Source organism: Aquarana catesbeiana, linkage group LG02 (genome assembly GCF_042186555.1).
Source record: "Aquarana catesbeiana isolate 2022-GZ linkage group LG02, ASM4218655v1, whole genome shotgun sequence".
NCBI lineage: Eukaryota > Metazoa > Chordata > Amphibia > Anura > Ranidae > Aquarana > Aquarana catesbeiana.
This window is the reverse complement of record NC_133325.1, coordinates 406,205,348-406,228,831: the sequence shown is the minus strand read 5'-3', so window position 1 is coordinate 406,228,831 and position 23,484 is coordinate 406,205,348. Positions and strand designations below refer to the sequence as shown.

At 45.0% G+C, this 23,484-nt stretch overlaps 1 protein-coding gene across 3 annotated transcripts in view; it reads right to left on the bottom strand.

Moving 5' to 3' along the window:
- Positions 1 to 23,484, bottom strand: part of TMEM234 (transmembrane protein 234) — a 60,085-nt gene that overhangs the window by 5,848 nt on the left and 30,753 nt on the right. The window contains exon 4 of one of the 3 annotated variants that reach the window (XR_012241660.1): positions 19,984 to 20,107. Coding sequence is in view for 2 of the 3 variants with exons in the window: in XM_073615374.1 (XP_073471475.1) it covers positions 23,063 to 23,133 (71 nt within the window). In the remaining variant the exon portion in view is untranslated. Of the gene's footprint in view, positions 1 to 18,498; positions 20,108 to 21,548; positions 23,134 to 23,484 lie in introns of those variants that run through there. The other 2 variants (XM_073615375.1, XM_073615374.1) reach the window with 2 other exon arrangements.

Sequence of the window (23,484 nt, the reverse complement as noted above, 5' to 3'; positions counted from 1 at the left end):
AGGACGAGGAGTCTAAGAGCCAGCAGGTGTTCACCAGAGCCTCTAGTAGTGAGGATGGATTGCGCTGCAGTCTGGCTCCAGGTCGCGGCCCCCAGGGTCTCACAGCTCACACTCACAGTAGACTACAGGAGAAGAGGAAGGAGGCAGCAGGCTGGAACAACAAGGATAGTAAAGGGATAAGCCAAATGTCAGGGCAACAAGCAGACAAGGATAAACATAACACGCCGAAGGTCAGGGTCACAAGCAGAGAGGGACAGTCAAGAACAGGCCAAGGTCGGTAACTGGAATCAGACGTAAGAAACACAGCAAGTACAAACGAAAGAGAACACACAATGGTTGATCAGCAAGGTTGGCTTGCAATGCCCAGGTTAATATAGCGTTCCTAATTAGAGGCCGGGGTGGAGCTATGCTGAGGGAAGATTATTTAAACAGTCAGGTGAGGGTGGCTGGCCTCTAAAGGTGAACACAGGAGGAAAGGTGAGCTGACAGACACACATTACTGCATAACCATGACAGCAGCCCTGTCCGGTGCCGCCCTCGCCGGGGACAAAACCGAGGATAGTCTTGGTCCAGGGACAGTGTCCTCAGTCTGGGGACTGTCCCCAGAAATCGGGGATGTCTGGTCACCCTACAGTAAGCCCCCCATCCTGTATTGTTGGCATCGGACGCGTTTGTGATCCAGGAAGTGGGGGCAATTGATTGGCAATTTAGTAAGTTTCTCCATTGTAGCCACTAAAAGAAACTCTCTCTCAGTACTGAGGTTATGTAGATGACCTGAATTCTGCTCCCTGGCTCCCACTGCTAGAGAAACCCTTTCTGGAAGGTCCGCATCCTCCGCCCACTTGACCATCAGAGCCATAGACACCATAGTGCCTTTAATTTTAGACAGTAAGAGGCTCACAGGTGGTAAGATACCAGGGCCAGGAGTATTCTGTTCCAGATCACCAGGATCCAGAGGCAAAGCAATGGTGCTCTTGATTGTATTGAACAGAGCTCTGGAGGTACACAAGAGTCAAGTGCGCTCCAGGTGGCTCTTTTCCAGATTCAGCAGCCAGCTGAATTCGAGGAGCATTGAACAGACCTGAGCTCTGTGCTCCAGCAGCTGCCCTCTGTCTTGGGACAGTAGGAGAAGGTAATTCACGTAACGATGCAGGCATATGCCCCTTGTTCTTTTTAAAGCTGTAACAGCTAATAAGACTTTGAAAAACACACAAGGCGATGTTGAAAGCCCGAATTGCAGACAAGTGAGCTGGAGATGGTCTTGACCTACAGCAAACCAATGGAACTTGTGGAAGTCTTCTGCAATGGGCACATGAAAGTAAGCATCTTTAGCTCTATGAAAACAAGCCAGTCACCTGGCTGGACCCCCTGTGAATCGTGGACAGTGTCTCCATCTTGAACCTTCCCTGTATGATGAAATTGTTTTAGGTGTGAGAGGTCTATAACAGGCCTCCATGAGCCATTCTTCTTCATGACCATAAAGAGGGGTGAGTACATGCCCTGAAATCTCTCGCATTCTGGAACTGGCACGGCAGCACCTTGTAACACCAGTGACTTTACGTAATATAAAAGTATATGCTTCTCTTCCTCGAAGTTAGACAAATCTATAGAAACTATTCTGAGAGGAGGACTTCTGAAGGACCATGCGTGTCCGTGTCGCCGTAAGTGACGAGAGCATAGCCCATGCCACCATACAGATGATGTCAATTGAAGCCTCACCATGGAAAACTGACACCAGCTCAGGCTCCTGAACTACGCAGTTTCTGGCTGCTTCATCTGAAAACGCTCTTAAATACTGTGTCCACATTCTTCTTCCAAATTTTTATTGCTTTAAACATGGTCGTGAAAGCCAAGGCCAGTTTACAGGCCATTCACTAAGTCGTCCACAGGAAGAGTGACATTAGGGATAAGCTCGATGTTCGAGTCAAACTTAAGTTTGACTCGAACATCGGGTGTTTGCCCATTCGCAGAACAGCGAATATTATAGAGCGTTCACGGCAAATTCGAGCGCAGTGGAACTCCCCATAATGCACTGTGAGATCGTAGTGCATTAATGTCTGATGATTGGCCAAAACATGCACCTGACCTGCATGCTTTGGCCAATCACAGCGTGCTCTGCTGCGAGAGCCATAAATGGCCAAGCATGGCTCAGGGGGACTAAGTCCACGCCCCACACTACATAAGGCTGCTTACATAGCGGCCGTGTATAGTGTGTGACTGTGGACAGAGATAGATTGAGCTAGATTAGGCAGGCAATATATATTTTTATTAATACAGTCTAGTTTGTGTGTGTGTGTGTGTGTATATATATATGCATTTAGTGTAGACTCTATATTTAGTGTAGACTCTATATTCAATCAGTGCAGGCAGTGTAGTATACAGTGCTGTGAAAAAGTATTTGCCCCCTTCCTGATTTTTAATTTTTTTTTGCATATTTCTCACACTTAAATGATTCAGATCAAACAAATTTTAATATTTCAAAATGATAACCCGAATGAATCCAAGATGCAGTTGTTAAACTATTATTTTATTAAGGGAAAAAAGCTGTCCAAACTTGTCTGGCCCTATGTGAAAAAGTAATTGCCCCCTCCCATACTGAATCATGAATGAACTGTGATTAACCACAATTATTTGGAAAGCTGAGTTAAATTTCACTTGCCACACCCAGGCTTGATTACTGCCAGACCTGCTGAATCAAGAAATCATATAAATAGAAGCTGTCTGACAAAGTGAAGCACGCTAACAGATTACAATATGCCACAATCTTAAAAAATTCAAGAACAGATTAGAAACAAACATGTATCGGTCTAGGACGGGGTTCAAAGCCATTTTTAAGGCTTTGGATCTCCAGTGAACCACGGGGAAAGCCATTATCCACAAATAGAGATAATTTGGAAAAGTGGTGAACCTTCCCAGGAGTGGCCGGCCTACAAAAATTACTCCAAGAGCGTGACGACGACTCATCCAGGAGGTCATAAAAGAACCCAGAACAACATCTAAAGAACTACCTCAGGTAAGATCAGCGTTCATGATTCAATAATAAGAAAGAGACTGGGCAAAAATGGCATCCATGGGAGAGTTCCAAGGCCAAAACCACTGCTGACCAAAAAGTACACAAAGACTTATCTCACATTTACCAAAAAACAACTTGATTATCCCCAAGACTTTTAGGCAAATATTCTGTGGACTGATGAGACAACAATTTTTTGGAAAGTGTGCGTCCCGTTACATCTGGCATAAAACTAATACAGCATTTCATAACAAGCACATCATACCAACAGTCAGATGTGGTGGTGGTAGCGTGATGGTCTGGGGCTGCTTTTCACACCTTTACATCCTCCATAGATCTTACCTTACCCCTTCTCGCCTCTCTAAATACAAACCAGATACCAGCCCAACTTGCCCCTGATGTGGTGACTCCATAAGCCATTTCTATCATCTAATATGGTCTTGTCCACCCCTCCAGCAATACTGGACACAAATAGTCAAGTTCCTCCATGATCGCATGTGCTCCCCCCTATCACTCTGCCCATGCCAGTGCCAGTGCCTACTTGGTCTCCTCGTTTCAGGAGAGGAGAAGTATAATGACATTCCTTCAGGAAACTATGTTCACGGCCAGAATGCAGATTGCTCAGCTATGGCTTAGAGCCACCCCCCCACTTTCCAGCATTGGAAAAGGGCGGTGAACGGCACCCTCCAGTACAAAAAAGTTTTGTATTCCCATCGGGGCTGCCCAAACAATTTTAACCACTTGCCGACCGCCGCATGTACATATACGGTCGGTAGAATGGCATGGACAGGCAAATGGGCGTACAGGTACGTCCCTTTAAATTTGCCGCCGTGTGGTTACGTGCGCGTGGCTGGCAGAGCGTGCGACCCTCCTGCAAGCTCCGTGAGTGCGATCGCGGGTCCCGCAGACTCGATGTCCACGGGGATACCCGCGATCGTCTCACGGAGCCCACGGCAGGGTCGCACACTCTGCCGGCCGTGTGCACGTGACCACACGGCGGCAAATTTAAAGGGACGTACCTGTACGCCCATTTGCCTGTAAAGGCCCATTTGCCTTTACATCAGCATTTCCCCCGTTCTGCCTAGAGACACTGACACTGATCCCCGCTCCCTGTAATCAGGAGCGGTGATCAATGTCGTGTCACACATAGCCCATCCCCCCCAGTTAGAACACATCCCTAGGACACACTTAACCCCTTCAGCGCCCCTTCCTGGTTAACCTCTTCACTGCCAGTCACATTTACACAGTAATCAATGCGCCAAAAGTGTCCGATCTGTCCGCTATAATGTCGCAGTCACGATAAAAATCGCTGATCGCTGCCATTGCTAGTAAAAAAAATATATATTAATAAAAACGCCATAAAACTAGCCCCTATTTTGTAGACGCTATAACTTTTGCGCAAACCAATCAATAAACGCTTATTGCGATTTTTTTACCAAAAATATGTAGAAGAATACGTATTGGCCTAAACTGAGGAAAAAAACATTTTCTTAGATTTTTTTTGGGATATTTATTATAGCAAAAAGTAAAAATAGTTATTTTTTTAGCACAAAAAATAAAAACCGCAGAGGTGATCAAATACCACCAAAAGAAAGCTCTATTTGTGGGGAAAAAGGGACGTCAATTTTATTTGGGAGCCACGTCGCACGACCATGCAATTGTCAGTTAAAGCGACGCAGTGCCGAATCGCAAAAAGTCCTCTGGTCTTTGGCCAGCCAAATGGTCCGGGGCTTAAGTGGTTAATAAAATCTGGGACAGATGGATAGAGGACACCTCCGCCTGTGCAGATTAGGAATAATTTACTCCTGCTGCAAGGGCTACGAACATACCCCATGTTCTCACTCTAATGCCCCGTACACACGGTCAGATTTTCCAACGGAAAATGTGTGATAGGACCTTGTTGTCGGAAATTCCTACCGTGTGTGGGCTCCATCACACATTTTCCATCGGAATTTCCGACACACAAAGTTTGAGAGCTTGCTATAAAATTTTCCGACAACAAAATCCGTTGTCGGAAATTCCGATCGCGTGTACACAAATCCGACGCACAAAGTGCCACGCATGCACAGAATAAATAAAGAGACGAAATCTATTGGCTACTGCCCCGTTTATAGTCCCGGCGTACGTGTTTTATGTCACCGCGTTTAGAACGATCGGATTTTCCGACAACTTTGTGTGACCGTGTGTATGTAAGACAAGTTTGAGCCAACATCCGTCAGAAAAAATCCATGGATTTTGTTGTCGGAATGTCCGATCAATGTCCGACCGTGTGTACAGGGCATAACACTCCCTTCCACCCGCGTGGTACACACATCGCACCGCAGGATGCCTGCCATATCTCTAGCTACATTTATATAGCGGTTACTTAAACGCAACAACCACCCACACCTATTTTAACCTTGAGAACCCATGATTGTATACAACACTGACCTGGATTATCTTAATTCTATGTCCGATATGTCTAACGTTTTGCCTTTTTGTATGGTGCGTGTTGCACCCCACATATTATATGTAAACCCTGTATTGGCTTTTATGCTCAATAAACTTTATTTTGATTAAAAAAAAAAAAAAAAAAGAAAGCTGCTGCTAGACTAATACACCTTACTGATTCGTGACTGCAGCTCCTCTCTGCCAATCCCTTCACTGGCTTCCCCTACCCCACTTTATAAAATTTAAAATACTAACCACAATATACAAGGCCATCCACCACATTGCCCCCAGCTACATCACCAACCTCATCTGCAGATATCGCCCTAATCGTCATTATCGCTCCTCCCAGAACCTCCTGCTCTTTAGCTCACTTGTCACCTCCTCCCATGCTCCCCTCCAGGACTTCTCCAGAGCCTCTCCCATCCTCTGGAACTCCCTGCCCCAGTATGTCCGGTTAGCTCCTACCCTGTCCGCCTTTAGGCGATCCCTGAAAACTCACTTATTGAGGGAAGACTACCCCCACCTCCACCTAAGAACTATATCCGAGTCACCTCTATCAGATCATCCCCCTCAGCTATTACCCTTTGTACTACCTACCTCTCCCCTTAGATTGTAAACTTCATGAGCAGGGCCTTCCTATCCCTTCTGTATTGAACTGTATTGTAGTTGTACTGTCCCCCTCTACATTGTAAAGCGCTGCATAAACTGTTGGTGCTATATAAATCCTGTATAATAATCCTGACCTCAACCTGACAGAACACCTTTGGGATGAATTAGAGCGGAGACTGTGAGCCAGGCCTTGTCATCCACATCAGTGCCACACCTCACAAATGCACTTCTGGAGGAATAGTCAAACATTCCCATAGACACACTCCTAAACCTTGTGGACAGCCTTCCCAGATGAGCTGAAGCTGTTATAGCTACAAAGGCTGGGCCAACTCAACATACGGACGAAGACTGGGATGCCTTTAATGTTCATGGGCGTGTAAAGGGAGGTGTCCCAATACTTTTGACAATATAGTGTATCTTCAGTGTAAAGAAGCGCAAGGAGTCCTGGAAGTGATGGTTTTACCCCAACAGAGCCCTGATCACATCAAGTCTTTCTGGAATTATATGAAGAGACAAAAGGATTTGAGGCAGCCTACATCCACAGAAGATCTGTGCCTAGTTCCCCAAGATGTTTGGAACAGCCTCCCTGCAGAGTCCCCTCAAAAACTGTGTGCAAGTGTACCTAGAAGAATTGATGCAAAGGGTGGTCACACCAAATATTGATTTGAATTCCTCTTCTGTTCATCTACTTTACATTTTGTTAATTTATAAAAATAAACTATGAACACTTCTATTTCCTAAAACATTCTTAATTTACAGGATTTGTTCACACCTGCCTAAAACTTTTGCATAGTACTGTGTGTATATGTGTGCTATGTGGCACCCATATTCAAATGACGGAGGAGCGGTGCGGCTCTCGTTCTGGGTGGACGTTGTATGACGTTGCCCCAGAACGGCAGCTCTCTCACGTGCCCGTGGGGTCACACAGCATGGCGATCACAGCCGAGCCACGTTCCTAGGACACACGTGACCCTGATCACTGTAAAGAGCCAATGACATGGCTCTTTAACCACTTACAGACCGGAAGATTTTCCCCCTTAATGACCAGGCCATTTTTTGCGATACAGCACTGCGTCGCAACTGATTGTGCTGTGATGCTGTACCCAAACAAAATTGACGTCCTTTTTTCCCCACAAATAGAGCTTTCTTTTGGTGGTATTTGATCACTTCTGTGGGGTTTTTTTTGTGCTAAAAACAAAAAAGAGCAACAATTTTGAAAAAAAACTATTTTTACTTTTTGCTATAATAAATATCCCAAAGAAAATAAATAAATAAAATAAAACAAATTTCTTCAGCAGTTTAGGCCAATATATATTCTTCAACATATTTTTGGTAAATAAAATTTAAATAAAAAAAAAAAAAAATCACAATAAGCACACATTGATTGGTTTGTGCAAAAGTTATAGCATCTACCAAATAGGGGATATATTTATGGCATTTTTATTATTTTTTTTTTTTTTACTAGTAATGGCAAGTGATCTGTGATTTTTAACGGGACTGCAAAACATTGCGGCAGACAGATCAGACACTTTTTTTGGGACCATTGACATTTATACAGCAATCAGAGCTAAAAATAGCCACTGATTACTGCATAAATGTCACTGGCAGGATAGGGGTTAACACTAGGGGGCGATCAAGGGGTTAAGTGTGTTCCCTGGAAGTGTTTCTAACTGTATGGGGGCTGGGCTGACTGGAGGAGGAGAAAGATCACGGTTCCTAATCACTAGGAACAGCGGATCTCACTCTAACTCCCTTGTAAAAATGGGGATCTGTCTGTTTACATTGACAGATCCTCATTCTGGCTCTTGTTCCCGTGATCACGGGTGGCCGACGCCTGCTACAACTTCTTTAAGGACCCTACGTACACCTATGACGATTTACGGGAACGTCCCGACCTGCCGACGTATAACGACGGCGGCTGGTCGCAAGTGGTTATCTGTGTGATCTGCTGTGTCCAATCACAGTCAGTCACATGTAAATGTGGAAGTGCCGGTAATCTGCTCTCCTCGCCACACACTCAGAGCTGATCAGCGGCATCTCCTCGCAGGGGAAACCCGAACAGGTCAACAGGGCACTGATCATCAGTGCCCTGATTACAGTAAAGCACCCCAGGGCCACCAATCAGTGCCCATTAGTGATTCCAGTCAGTTCTACCTTACAGTGCCTGCTCATCAGTGCTGCCCATCAGTGCCTCCCATCAGTGACACCAATCAGTGCCCATTAGTGATGCCAGTCAGTGCTGCCTTCCAGTGCCTGCTCATCAGTTCTGCCATCAGTGCCTCCCATCAGTGACACCAATCAGTGGCCATTAGTGATGCCAGTCAGTGCTGCCTTTCAGTGCCCATCAGTACCATCTATCCATGCTCATCAGTGCTACCTATCATTGCCCACCAGTGCCGGCCATTAGTTCCGCCTATCAGTGCAGCATATTAGTGCCTCCTCGTCAGTGCCCATAACTGCCACCTCATCAGTGCAGCCTATCAGTGCCCATCAGTAAAGGGGGAAAATTATTTATTTACTGACATAAATTAAGAAAAGCTTTTTAGTAAAAAAATTAAAAAACCCAGCAGTGATTAAATACCACCTATAGAAAGCGCTATTTGTGTGACGAAAATGATAAAAAATTCATTTGGGTACAGTGTTGCACGACCGTGCAATTGTCATTTAAGGTGCGACAGCGCTGAAAAACGGCCTGTGCAGTAGGAGGTTGAAAGTGCCCTATATTCAAGTGGTCAAGGTGGATTGGTTGGGTGTACTCCTCTGTACAGGATGAGGGATTCTAGGACAGTTGTACAAAGGAGAGGACTGGCTCGCAGTCCTCTCGGCATTAGTAGAGGCTCATTGGGGTCTTTTGGAGGTCCGGAGTGACATTCGGATGGGAAAAGGACCTCCACTCCTGACTACGGGGACTCCACTCTACAGGGTTGAGCAACCTCCAGGAAGCAGACCAGTGCAAAAAGCAAGGTCCATAAAGACATGGATGAGCGAGTTTGGGTGGAGGAACTTGCCTGGCCTGCACAGAGTCCTGACCTCAACCCGATAGAATACCTCTGGGATGAATTAGAGCACAGATTGGGAGCCAGGCCTTCTCGTCCAACATCAGTGCCTGACCTCACAAATGCACTTCTGGAAGAATGGTCAAACATTCCCACAGACACACTCCTAACCCTTGTGGACAGATTTCCCAGACGAGTTGTAGCCGTTATAGCTGCAAAGGTTGGGCCAACTAAATATTGAACCCTACAGACTAAGACTGGGATGCCATTAAAGTTCATGTGCGTGTAATGGCAGGCGCCCCAATATATTTGGTAATACAGTGTGTGTGTGTATATATATATATATATATATATATATACACACACACACACATATATATATATATACACACACACTGAGCAAAATTATAAACGCAACTTTTTCTATGTACACAAAAGGCCTATTTCTCTCAAATATTTTTCACTAATCTGTCTAAATCTGTGTTAGTGAGCACTTCTCCTTTGCCGAGATAATCCATCCACCGCACAGGTGTGGAGTATCAAGATGCTGATTAGACAGCATGATTATTGCACAGGTGTGCCTTAGGCTGGCCACAATAAAAGGCCACTCTAAAATGTAGTTTTATCACACAGAACAGTGCCACAGATGTCACAAGTTTTGAGGGAGCGTGCAATTGACATGCTGACTGCAGGAATGTCCACCAGAGCTGTTGCCCTTGAATTGAATGTTCATTTCTCTACCATAACCTGTCTCCAAAGGCCTTTCAGAGAATTTGGCAGTACATTCAACCGGCCTCACAACCGCAGACCACATGTAACCACACCAGCCCAGGACCCTCCACATCCAGCATCTTCACCTCCAAGATCGTCTGAGACCAGCCACCCAGACAGCTGCTGCAACAATCGGTTTGCATAACCAAAGAATTTCTGCACAAACTGTCAGAAACCATCTCAGGGAAGCTCATCTGCATGCTCATTGTCCTTATGGGGGTCTCGACCTGACTGCAGTTAGTGGTCGTAACCGACTTGAGTGGGCAAACGCTCACATTAAATGGCGTCTGGCACTTTCAAGAGGTGTTCTCTTCACGGATGAATCCCGGTTTTCACTGTACTGGGCAGATGGCAAACAGCATGTATGACGTCTTGTGGGTTAGCGGTTTGCTGATGTCAGCGTTGTGGTTTGAGTGGCCCATGGTGGCGGTGGGGTTATGTAATGGGTAGGCGTATGCTATGGACAACGAACACAGGTGCATTTTATTGATGACATTTTGAATGCACAGAGATACGGTGATGAGATCCCGAGGCCCATTGTTGTGCCATTCATCCACGACCATCACCTCATGTTGCAGCATAATAATGCAAGATCTGTACACAATTCCTGGAAGCTGAAAACATCCCAGTTCTTGCATTGCCAGCATACTCACCGGACACGTCACCCACTGAGCATGTTTGGGATGCTCTGGATCGGCATATACGACAGCGTGATCCAGTTCCTGCCAATATCCAGCAACTTCACACAGCCATTGAAGAACAATGGACCAACATTCCACAGGCCACAATCAACAACCTGATCAACTCTATGCAAAGGAGATGTGCTGCACTGGGTGAGGCAAATGGTCACACCAAATACTGACTGATTTTTGGACCCCCCGAACCCCCCCCCCCCCAATACAGTAAAAATGCACATTTTAGAGTGGCCTTTTATTGTGGCCAGCCTAAGGCACACCTGTGCAATAATACTGCTGTCTAATCAGCATCTTGATATGCCACACCTGTGAGGTGGGTGGATTATTAGCAAAGGAGAAGTGCTCACTAACACAGATTTAGACAGATTTGTGAACAATATTTGAGAGAAATAGGCCTTTTGTGTACATACAAAAAGTCATAGTTCTTTAAGTTCAGCTCATGATATATAGGGGCAAACACAAAAGTGTTGTGTTTATAATATTGCTCAGTGTATGTGTACACCATAACATCATGACCACTTACCTAATATTGGATAGGTCCCCCTTTTACCGACAAAGCATCACACTGCCTCTTCTGGTTTACCTGCTTCCCATAGTTCATCCTGGTGCTATCTCTTCCCCAGTTAAGTGGTGCACGCACCCTCGGCCATTCACACGATGTAAAAGAACCCATGATTCATCAGAGCAGGTGGTTCTTCCATTGCTCCGTGGTCCAGTTCCAATGCTCACGTGCCCATTGTAGGTGCTTTGGACACAGGTCAACATGGGCACCTTGACTGGTTTGCAGCTGTGCAGCCCCATACACAGCAAACTACAATACAATGTGTGTTCTGATACTGTTCTATTGGAAGCAGGGTTAACTTTTTCAGCAATTTGCGCTACAGTAGTTCTTCTATTGGAGTGGACTACATGGGCCAGCATTTGCTCCCTCTGTGCATTAATGAACCTAGTCAGTGGTCATAATGTTATGGTTGATCGCCGTGTAAGTGTACACACACACACTCACATGTAAATACACATAGAATAATAAATAATGGGGGGGCGTGGCTTGAAGCTCCCGACCAGGCCTGCCTGCACACAGCTAAAAGCAGCAAATAAGCACCAACATTATGGGCAAACCTTGCAAGGCTAAGGACACAGAGTCTAGGGGTCAAGCTACGAGATCTTCCTCGGCTCCCCCGCCTCTCATCACGGAGTACTTTGGTCAAGGAGCTCCGGCGGGACAATACGAGGCCAAGATGACGCAGACGCCGGCTCCTCCAACATATGCGGCAGCCCTCTCCTCTTCTCCTCCGCGGATCTCCTCGGGACAAAGAACCGACAGGTATGCTTCTGAGGGGGACCTGCTACCTGCTCGCCCACCGATCCCACCAACCACCATCTTGGCTGATCCCTTGGTCTCCCCTATGGGAAATACGCTGGGAAGCCTGTCTCAGCCGTTCCCTCCCTGCCTCGTGGAGCCCCCACTGCCAACACATGCCGGCCAGGTCTCTCCCTCATGGGAACCCTCTGCCCAGGATTGGGACCCCCGTTCCCTTCCTCAAAGACCCCAGGCCTCCAGAGACAGGATCCCTTCTCTACTCCCACAGCATAGGGACTCCGGCAAGGCCTCAGTGCCTCCCCCATCTTCACAGACTACAGGGGGCTTATTCACATGCTGACTACCCACATGCAGCTAACCAAGCAGTGAAGCTTAATTCCACTGCTCCTCCATATACACCCCAGAGAGGCTACCCCCCATCGTCTGCTCACTCTACTACAATGCAGGACTTATATGCCTGTGATACAATGGACTCTGACCCTGAACCTGAAGCGTGCACATCATGGAGGGACTATGTACGCTGTATGCCTACGAAACAGGACTTTCACATGCTTATTCAAGAGGTACGTGATACCTGTAGATCTGAAATCAACATGCTTCGTACTGATTTACACCAACTATCTGCCAAAGTTACATCTATAGAGGAAGAAGCGTGTGACACAAGGCTGGAAATCTCCCACATACATGACCGCCTGTCCACACAAGCTTTGGCCCTCAGAGATTTTCAACGTCACCTTGAAGACCTCGATAAGGCAGGCGCAACAACATCAGGGTACGTGGCCTCCCAGAAGTAACTCAGGATGAAGATTTGCATGTAACACTACAAGCTATTTTCAATAACATATTGGGTCGTCCAGAAAACCAAAGAGTTAAAATGGATCGGGCCCACCGCGTACTTCGTCTCCAAGGACCGGGACCCAGACCACGGGATGTAATTTGCAGGGTTCACAACTATGCCCTGAAAGAGGACATAATGAAAAAAGCGCGCAACATGCACACCATTGACTTTGATAGCGCCCCCATACAGCTTTTTCCAGATTTGTCATGGATCACCCTTCAGCAACGACGCTCCCTGCAACCACTCCTCACCTCACTGAAGGAACATGACTTTCGCTATCATTGGGGCTTCCCTTTCAGCCTAACGGCAAAGAAAGATGGGAGGTCCACCACCCTACGGTATCCCGAGGACCTCCACTCTTTCTGCAGAGAGCTGGATATCCCGGTCCCGCCCACACCTGGATGGGACCCTCTTCCAACCCCTCCACCTCGCCTGGAACCTGGATCCAAGTGACTGAGACGCCCGAGACCGCATCCTACCGGCCCTCCATCATCCTCTCATCAGAGATAACTTTCCGTTACTTTGAGACACTTAACTACACTGAGGATCAAGTACAGGGTTCTATACCCCGGCTACCTTTTTAGCACTTACGGATTTACCCTGTTATTCCCCCTACCTAAACAATGGCTAGGTTCTACCTGCCAATAATCCAGTATTATGGTTCTGATCTGCTACTACTCAATTGTTTTTTTTTTCTCTCTCCCAAACTTCAGAAGGGGTTTCCCTCCCCCTACCTATCCATTTCCCCTTCCTTTCCAACCCCTCCTCTCCCTATCCTCCCCCCTCCACCCCCCCTCCCATCCCTACCTCCCCCCCCCCCCCCTCCCATCCCTACCTCCCTCCTCCCCTCCCCCCATCCCTACCTCCCTCCACCCCATCCTATAGCAGGGTTAAATATCATGCCTAGGAAATCACTCTCACCCTCCCTGGGTTCCTTTATTGAACACCAGGAAGGGTGCTATGCTCCTACTCTGACAAGAGACCTTTACTTTACTTCTCTTTGTTTACTTCTGGGCAAATAACTGCACCAGTTTTCCCTATTTGAGGTTATAGCTTAGGTAAAATGATATACCAGTTACCAGTTGTTAAGTACAGGTTTTCTTTTTCTTTTTGTTCTATTGTGGTGTGCTGCATATTTAATTAAAAGCAGGCGGACCTGGGAGAGGGTTGCACCCATCCTGGGTCTATCCCATCCTCCCTCTTGAGATCTTCAAATGGCACCCCATTCAACCCCCTTGGACAGTTTTTTTTTTACCTCCTATGTAGGGGGGGGTCCTTCGAAGGTTTCTGACCCATCACCTTTTATAGGTGGGTTAAATTGTGAATGGTTATTACCTGATTTTGTACTAAACTGTCTTTTTTCTCATCTACATTTTTCTCTTTTTCTCTACTACTGGAATTTCTTCTCTCCTCCTTTTTCTTCCCTATTGTCCTATGGATGTTGCCTGCCTCTGGAGCCCGGACGCCACCCGCAGAATCGTGTTTCTCAACTGTTACGTAACCCTCCTGAGGAATCGATTGATCAACTTCTTAAATGTCAAGAGCCAGTTCAACCGATTGGGTAAGCTACTGTTCCCCCTCTTTACCCACCCACCATGATAGACATACTATCATTAAATGTGAAAGGCCTCAACTCCAACACTAAACGAAGTCTAGCCCTACGGGAATTCAAACGATCCAAAGCTGACATAATTTTCACTCAGGAAACACACCTCACTAAAACTGACAACATAGCATTTGCGTCCAAACATTACTCCCAAATATATCTAGCCTCTAATCCATGTAAACGGGCTGGAGTAGCAATTCTTTTTAAACAAGGCTCTTCTTCCAGTTACAATCCATATTTTCTGACCCCTTAGGGCACTATATCATTTTAAGAGGTACATGGAAAGGTGCTAATCTCACCCTCTGCAACATTTATGCCCCGAACACTAATCAAACCTCCTTTTTATCTAAAGTGTATAAACGATTATTTGCATCTCCCCACCAATATTTGGTTATCGGAGGAGATTTCAACCCGACTTATTCCTCATGCCTAGACAGACACTCCCTAGGACATGGGCAGACTCCCAATGCCCTTGATAGAAGATCAACTCTCTTCCGTCAACTAACTAGGAAATATGCTCTGTTTGATCCTTGGCGTACTATCTACCCGTCAGCCAAACAATTCACCTTCTATCCTCACCCTCACAAGTCCCACTCGAGCCTGGATTACTTTTTTGTAAATGCTCCGACCTTGAGAGCTTGCACAGGCTCAGCTATCCAGGATTTCTCATGGTCGGACCATGCCCGATCAAACTGTCTCTTGCACTTTCCCCGGGAACCTTCCGCACATGTCATTGGCGTTTGAATGATTTTCTGCTTAAACATGACCCCTCCAGGATAGAACTGGAAAAAACCTTGCAGTTCTATTTTGCAGAAAACAGCTCCCCTGAGGTTTCCACCTCTTCTCTTTGGGAAGGTCATAAAGCGGTCTTCAGAGGCCAATGTATTTCACTCTGTACTGCTCTCAAAAGAAACGCTAATACTGCTCGCAGAGCTCTATTAAATAAGCTCAAACATTTGGAAACACGTTTGCTTTCTTCTCCGTCCTTACACGTCCTTAGAGAGCTTGTAATCGTTCGGGCAGGATTAAGAGATATAGACTTAGGCAAGACTGAAAAGGCGTTACTTCGCTTAAGGCAGACCTATTACGATAAGGCTAATAAACCACATACGCTATTAGCTAGACAACTACGAGAATGAGTGGCGACCGCCTGAACTTCCCATCTTAAAGATGAGAGTGGCACTCTTCAATCCCATCCTACCAAGATCGCTCAGATCTTTCACGATTATTACTCGACATTATATAACGATCCGACTGTTCCACATAATCCCCCTTCACCTGACTTATCCCAAATGATTCACTCCTATCTAGATGACTGTGAATTACCGCAGCTCTCTCCCTCTGCCCTGACGACCCTAAACTCCCACATTACAGAGGAGGAAGTAGCTGACACGATTAAAACCTTGCTGAATAACAAAGCCCCAGGCCCCGATGGACTACCGTACCATTACTACAAAACCTTTCTACCGCACTTACTCCCCCACATGACAACCCTGTTTAATTCATTTCTGTCTGATACACCTGTCCCGAGGGATATGCAATCTTCCTATCTCACGCTGATTCCCAAACCGGGAAAAGACCACACCCTACCATCAAATTACAGACCTATCGCACTCCTCAACGCGGACTTAAAAATTTTCACAAACATTATTAGCTAACAGATTAAACAATTTTATGCCGTCGTTGATTCATAAAGATCAGGTAGGATTTATCCCTCTGCGTCAAGTGGGAGACAATACACGAAGGGTCATTGACCTCGTGGAGATTGCCAACAGGACCAACTTAGAGGCACTTTTACTCAGTCTTGATGCAGAAAAAGCTTTTGATAGGCTAAGCTGCCCCTTCCTGTTTGCGACTCTACACCGTGCTGCAATTGAGGGCCCCTTTTTACGAGCCATCTCCCACCTATACTCGTCCCCGTCGGCATTGGTCCGTACCCAATTCGCCTCATCTACCCGATATCTAACGGAACACGACAGGGCTGTCCACTCTCACCGCTCCTCTACGCCCTGTGTATTGAACCCTTAGCAGCCCACATTAGGAAGAACCCAAATATTCATGGTATCCCAGTTCGCATCAGAGATTTTAAGATTTCCTTATACGCTGACGATGTCCTCCTCACCCTGATACAACCCCATATTTCTCTCCCGAACTTACATGCAGAGTTGATCGATACAGTGCCCTCTCAGGGTATAAAATTAATAATTCTAAAACAGAGGCCCTCCCCCTCAATATGCCTTATCAGACACTAACGGCTCTTTCGCAAACATTTAATTACTCCTGGAAGACTTCCTACTTAAAATACCTTGGGGTCCACCTCACTCCTACATATGACACCCTCTATAAAGCCAACTTTCCCCAACTATATACTTCTATCAGAGCCTCCTTGGCCAAATGGAAGTCCCTGAAACTATCTCTCTTTGGTCGTCTAGCGACCCTGAAGATGACAACTTTACCTCAGCTCATTCCAACCTCACACCTCAAGAGGCTCCAGGGCGACCTGATAAACTTCTTTTGGAACTATAAGAGACACCGGATTGCTAAATCGGTTCTATACGCTTCCCGTAATCAGGGTGGCCTAGCATTTCCTAACATAGCCAAATATTACTTAGCAGCCCAACTACGCCCTGTGGCCTCTTGGTGCACCCTCCATGCTTTCAATCGTTGGACGCAAATTGAGAAGCTGTGGCTAGCCCCTACACATCCGAACTCCATGTTATGGAGCTCTGATGTACCTGCTGAAAACTTGCAGTTATTAGGGCCAATGTCCCTTTTACACTTGTTGTGACGTCGTGCCAAATTGACATATCCGCTAACCACCTCCTCCTCACCGGTCACATCCTTCCTTTTCACCCCAAACATTCCGGACAGCTTGACCTCACAGATGTCACACTTTTGGATGGAAAAGGCCTTATTTTGCTATGGTCAGTTGATAGACCCTAGGACCCGAATGCTGAGATCTTTTCAGGATCTGCAAAATGACTTTGACATTCCCAAACAGGCTTTCTTTAGCTACCTAGAAATACGACATTATGCACAATCTCTGGTCCCAAATCTTCAATTCTCCCCTCTAACTGAATTTGAAAAACTGTGCTTAGAGGGCTCGTCCCTTAAAGGTATGATCTCGCGAACCTATCAGCTTTTGATTTTTCACCAACCGGAGCACGTCATGCATATATGGGAAAGTGGGAGCGAGCCCTGGGTGCAGACTTGCCCCTGCACACATGGCAGCTCATTTTGTCTCAGGCCTCTAAGAGCTCCGTATGCACGCTATATAAAGAGAATCAATAAAAGATTTTGTATCATTGGTATCAGACCCCAGACTTGCTCCACTCCATATATCCATCGGCTGATTCTCGATGTTGGCGATGCTGTAAAGATAGGGGGACGCTATTTCACATTTACTGGACTTGCCCCCTGATCACTTCGTATTGGCAAATGGTGCATTCCTTACTCCAGTCCATCTTCGATACTGAAGTGCCTCTCGATCCAAAGACTTTTGTGTTGGGTCTTCCGTCAATCTCTCTCTCTAAAAGGTCCAAGAAACTTTTGTGACATATACTAACTGCCGCACGATGCTTGGTGGCCTTAAAATGGAAACAGAGAGAACCACCCTCACTATCGGAGCTGCACTCCAGGATCAGAGATGTCAAGAGAATGGAGTACCTGACAGCTTCCATGAATGACACTCTTGAGAAGCATAATCGAATATGGGAACTCTGGGTCCTCTTCGAAAATCCCATAACTTAATGCTCCCTACCCCTAGTCATCTTTAATTGGTTCCTTTAACTTTCAAGAGATTCTGGGCTCCGGGGGCGGATCGTTGCCCTTTCATCTTCATCATTCTTTACTATTCTTCTTCCATCTCCACATGTTCCATTTTACTCTCCCTCCCTCCCCTTTTCTTCTCTTTCTCTCTTATTTCTCTTTTTCTTTTACTCTACTTATTTTTGTTTAGTTATGCAAGGTATAAATGCAGTATTATCTGAATAATGTCACGTCAAGGTATCCTCCTGACGGTTGTTAGGCTAACTGGCTTATATTCCACTGCTCCTTTCACCAATTGTTTTTTTTGGACTCTATCTCAGAAGTACTGATTACACTACCAATTGTATCACCTTGTATTTTATGTTGTTAACTCTTTATTTTCTTGGAAAATCAATAAAAATTGTCAATTTTCAAAAAAAAAAAAAGAGAATAATAAATAATGAACCCAGCATCATTCCTTCATGATCAGATTTAGTTAAATCCTCAGTGTCAAAATAATTTTAGCGCTATCAGTATTTCTCCCACACACCTGCTGAGAAGAATCAGCTATAGAACAAGCGACAAAGAGAATGTATTGTAAATCATACAAGCATACTGTCAGACCTGGAATGAGAAGTCCGCTGAAGTCCGATCTCCACTGACGTAACTGGAATCAGTCCAGGCAGCGCGTCATCCCGACTTAGGAAGTTAATCAGTTGTACGTCTTTCTCCCATTTTTTCCAAGCCCCCTAACTAACCTATGTATGCCCACTAGACTACATATGCTTAGTACTCTTGTACCCTATTTCTTAGTATGTTTCTATTTTTCATACACTTTGCAGATTACATATTATAACTGCACAGGAAATCCCCTGAAGAAGGAATTCACATTTCAAATATTCCGAAACATGTTGGATCTCTCCATATGTACCACTTACGTATGAGTTCTTCACAAGTAGAACCTGTATGTTTAGGATCATTTGCAGTTATTGTATACCTGATTGCTTTTAAATTTTCTATATTCATGTGTAATTTTGAATAAAGTATTATTTTTATATACTCTGTTATCTTTCACCTTTATACATACTTATACTCTCCATCTCCCTCTCACCCACAAAATCCCCGGGGTCCCCCCCCTTTTTGGGTTATATATTTTCGTTGATTGTTTTGGGATATGGTGAGAGGTGAGCTCCACTCTTATGTCTACCTGATTGTCTACTCAGACTGATTGGTGGTTCAACCACATTTATGTGTGACTTAGGAAGTCTGGATCCACCAGCTGCCTGGACTGATGGCAGTCTCAGCGAGCCGCTAAGAAGGCCGTTCCCCACCCCTAAACAGCTCAGCATTCCAATGACTGTGGAGGAGCAGAGTAGTCTGACAACCGACAGTCAGCATCTCTCCTCTCGGGGAGCTGAGAGAACCAAGCCATCGGTGGTGTTTGGTGGCTCGGTTCTCAGTGCAGAGGCGGCGGGGGACAGATTCAGCATTGGTCTGATGCTGCATCCACCTACGTAAGTATGAATCTAGAAAAGAAAAAAACATACTTGTCTTTTAAAGTGTTTGTTAACCCCCCCCCCAAAAAATACAGATCCTGTTCCCTTAAAGCCTGCTATACAGCACAGTCCTTGTGCTGTGTCATTTGGACCCTCGTATCACCTGAAATACCTGCCTGATCCTGGCTGGCTATATACCCTCCCCTCTGAAAACAGAGCATGATAATCATGGCTGCTGAGCCCTGACATACTGGTCTGCTTGTGTGCCTCCGTCATCCACAGCCTGCTGTCGCCTGTGTCCTTCTCCCCCCTCCTCTCTCTGTCTGTCTCTGCTCATACAATGTGCCCGCCCCCCTGCTCCTGCTGCTCTCATTTCATTCTATTACATGCTCCCATCCTCTCTGCACCAGTCTAATAATTTTCCCTGTGCCTGTGTGTTTGTAAAAAAAACTTCACGACTGTACCTGTATGAGCTCCGCTCCCGCCGCTTAGCTGATTGTCGGTGGCTCGCCGCTCTCTCGCTCCTCTTTCCCCCTCCTCCCTGGCTGTCAGCGGAAAGGCTCGGCCCTGCCTACTGCAGCTGTGAGCCTGAGACAGAAGAAAGGAGAGGAATCAGCTGAGCGGCGCTTATACTGGTACAATCCTGCAGATATTTACATTACACAGGCACAGGGACAATTATTATAATAGTGCAGAGAGGATGGGAGCATGTAATAGAAGTGGGTTAACAACCGCTTTAAGCCCATGTAGCCACTCCATGTGTACATAATGTACATTTTAACATTATATAAATACAAACTATACACATAAAAAAGTATAGCACTATTTACATTAAGCTGATATACAGTATAAAGTATACAGTCGTTAACAGAAATCTGTACATGGAGAAATACTGACACTGCTGAGCTTCTTCCTAAAATGCCAATTTTCTCTCTTTCTTAAATCATGCAAAAAGTGAATTCAGAAAACTTGCTCTGCAAACTTGTTTCAAGTCAGTGACTCAAAAAGTACTAAAGCCATTTGATCAGCATGATAGCCATTCAACTAGAATTCTAATAAGGGAACAGTCTTTGCAGATGACACCAAGTTATGCAGTGGAATAACGTCCTTACAGGATGTCTCCACCTTACAAGCTGACCTCAATGCATTGCTTAATTGGGCAACTATGTGGCAAATAAAGTTTAATGTTGCTAAATATAAAGTTATGCACTTTGGGGCTAAGAATATGCATGCATCATTCATACTAGGGGGGTACAACTGGGGGAAATCCATAGTGGAGATGGATCTGGGGTGTTTTGGTAGATCATAAGCTTAATAATAGCATGCAATGCCAAGTTGTGGTTTCCAAAGCGAGCAAAGTCCTTTCTTGTATTAAGAGAGGTATGGACTCCAGAGAGATATATTTTGCCTCTGTACAAATCATTAGTAACACCTCATCTGGAATATGCAGTTCAGTTTTGGGCACCAGTTCACAAAAAGGATATCAGAGAACTGGAGAAAGTGCAAGGAAGAGCAACCAAACTGATAAAAGGCATGGAGGAGCTCAGCTATGAGGAAAGATTAGAGGAACTGAATTTATTCTCTCTTGAGAAGAGGAGATTAAGGGGGGTATGACCAACAAGGGGTCCATATAGTGAACTTGGTGTTGAGTTATTCACTTTAAGGTCATCACAGAGGACAAGGGGGCACTCTTTATGTCTAGAGGAAAAAAAAATTCATCTCTAAATACGGAAAGGTTTCTTCACAGTAAGAGCTGTGAAAATGTGGAAGAGACTCCCTCCAGAGGTGGTTCTGTCCAGCTCAGTAGATTGCTTTAAAAAAGGCCTGGATTCTTTCCTTAATGTATATAATATAACTGGGCAGTAACATATATAGGTAAAGTTGATCCAGGGAAAATCCGATTGCCTCTCTGGGAATCAGGAAGGAATTTTTTTCCCTGCTGTAGCAAATTGGATCATGCTTTGCTGGGGTTTTTTGCCTTCCTCTGGATCAACTGTGGGTATAGGATTGTGTATATGGGATTGTATGATTTTTTTTTTTTTCTTATTTTATTGGTTGGACTAGATAGACTTGTGTCTTTTTTCAACCTAACTACGTAACTATATATATGGCGCTCATATTTCTACACAACAGGTTTCCTTTATAATAAATATCATCTATACATGCCAGTACAGAAAAATTTGGTCCATCAAAGACAAAACATTATTATATTTCCATTCACATTTTATAGAATGTATGTTGCAATTTATATGTTCATTCAAGGTATGGCCTCATGCACACAGGACATTTTTTTTTTTTATTCCTCCCCTAGACGCCTTTGCTCCTGGCAGGAAAAAGGCAACTGTAAAAACATGCCTAAAGCCACATTTTTCAAATATATTTGTTAATTTATTCTGGCCATTGGTATGAATAAATGCACAAGCGCTAAATGTGCCTAGCGTTTATAGGCACGTGAAGCGTTTTTGTCTGCTCAAACGCTTCTCTCCTGAACATGCAGGTGACTTTTTTTCATCCTCTAAATGCTCTTTTTCTAATATGCCTGTAAACAGTTATGTGTGCGTGGCCACATAGTGGTGTGTTTGACCCTTTCGCTGACAGGTTCGTACGTCATATGGACCTGACAGCGGGGGGTGTGACTAGCATAGCCGGGAAGGGATGTTTTGGAATGTGATGTGCATTGCAACACATCCAGTGGAGCCCAGAGGAGATATACAAGGCCTTTTAGACTTAAAGAGAACTGGTAACCTAAAAATCATCACATAGGGGAATTTTTGTCTCCTATGTGATGGAAAAAAAAAAGTTACACCCAAGAACATAATAAAAAAAAATTTTTTGAGGCTCCCAGCCCTACACATACACACGTACAAACCTAAACGCAAACGTCGGGGCCCCTACGCATGGAAACATTGATTGCGATATAAATGTAACATATCACCATGCACGCCAGAGTAAGAGCAATAATTCTAGCACAAGACCTCCTCCGTAACAGTAAACTGATAACCTTTAGGGGGCTTTTGAAGCATTGTCTATAGAAAATATGAGGTACTGAAGTTTGTCACCATTTCATGGGTGCACACATATTTAAGGTTTGACATGTTGGGTATGTATTTATTCTGTACAACCTTGTCCTTTATATTTTACCAAAAATGTTGGCAGTTTATTGGGTTTGTGTGCCCTAAAATTTACTTTAGTGTGTTTTTTCTGACCATAGGTGTGTGCAGCCTATTGCATTAGGATGTGCACCCAAAGCTGAAACATACACATGTGGGTATATATATATATTTAGCAGTAGGACGATGTACAGTGTCAGTAGACAAAACATTTGTGCAAAAAATGCAAAAACGGCTCTAGCAGCAATGAGATTAAAGGCTGTAAAAAAAATAAATAAATACAAAAAAAAAAGTCACACCTTTAAAAATGCAGTTTTTTTACATCCTGTGTGCATGAGGCTCAATGTGTCTTTTCTTTCCTTCAAATTATTTTTTTTAATCCCATGGTTAACTGTGTTTCAAATATTATTTTTAAAGTCTCCTGTAACTGTCCTCAGTCGTTCACAGAACTTGCCACACAGATTGAAATCCCAAAAATCGTGATAAGCAGCCCAAGCACGGCTCCTGCAAAAAAAAAAAAAAAAAAAAAAAAAAAAGGCCAAAGCAAAATATTAATAATCTTAAATAGAATTAACAGATATAAAGAATAACTGAATCTATAACTCTTCTGTGACTTAAGCGGCTCACTATATTATATATATTAAAAAGCCCGGCTGTGGCTTCGCAGCCGGACGCGCACTGCACATGCGTGAGCCGCGCTGTGAATGGCCAGGCAATCTTCTGGGACATGCAACGTGTCCCAGATGATTGCGGGGGAGGGGGAGAGGGAAAGGTGATCTTCCTTCCGATGCCGTGGAGCCAGGGGAGGATGTGGGAGCTGGGTGCCTGTAAAAACAGGGTACCTGCTCCTCCCCC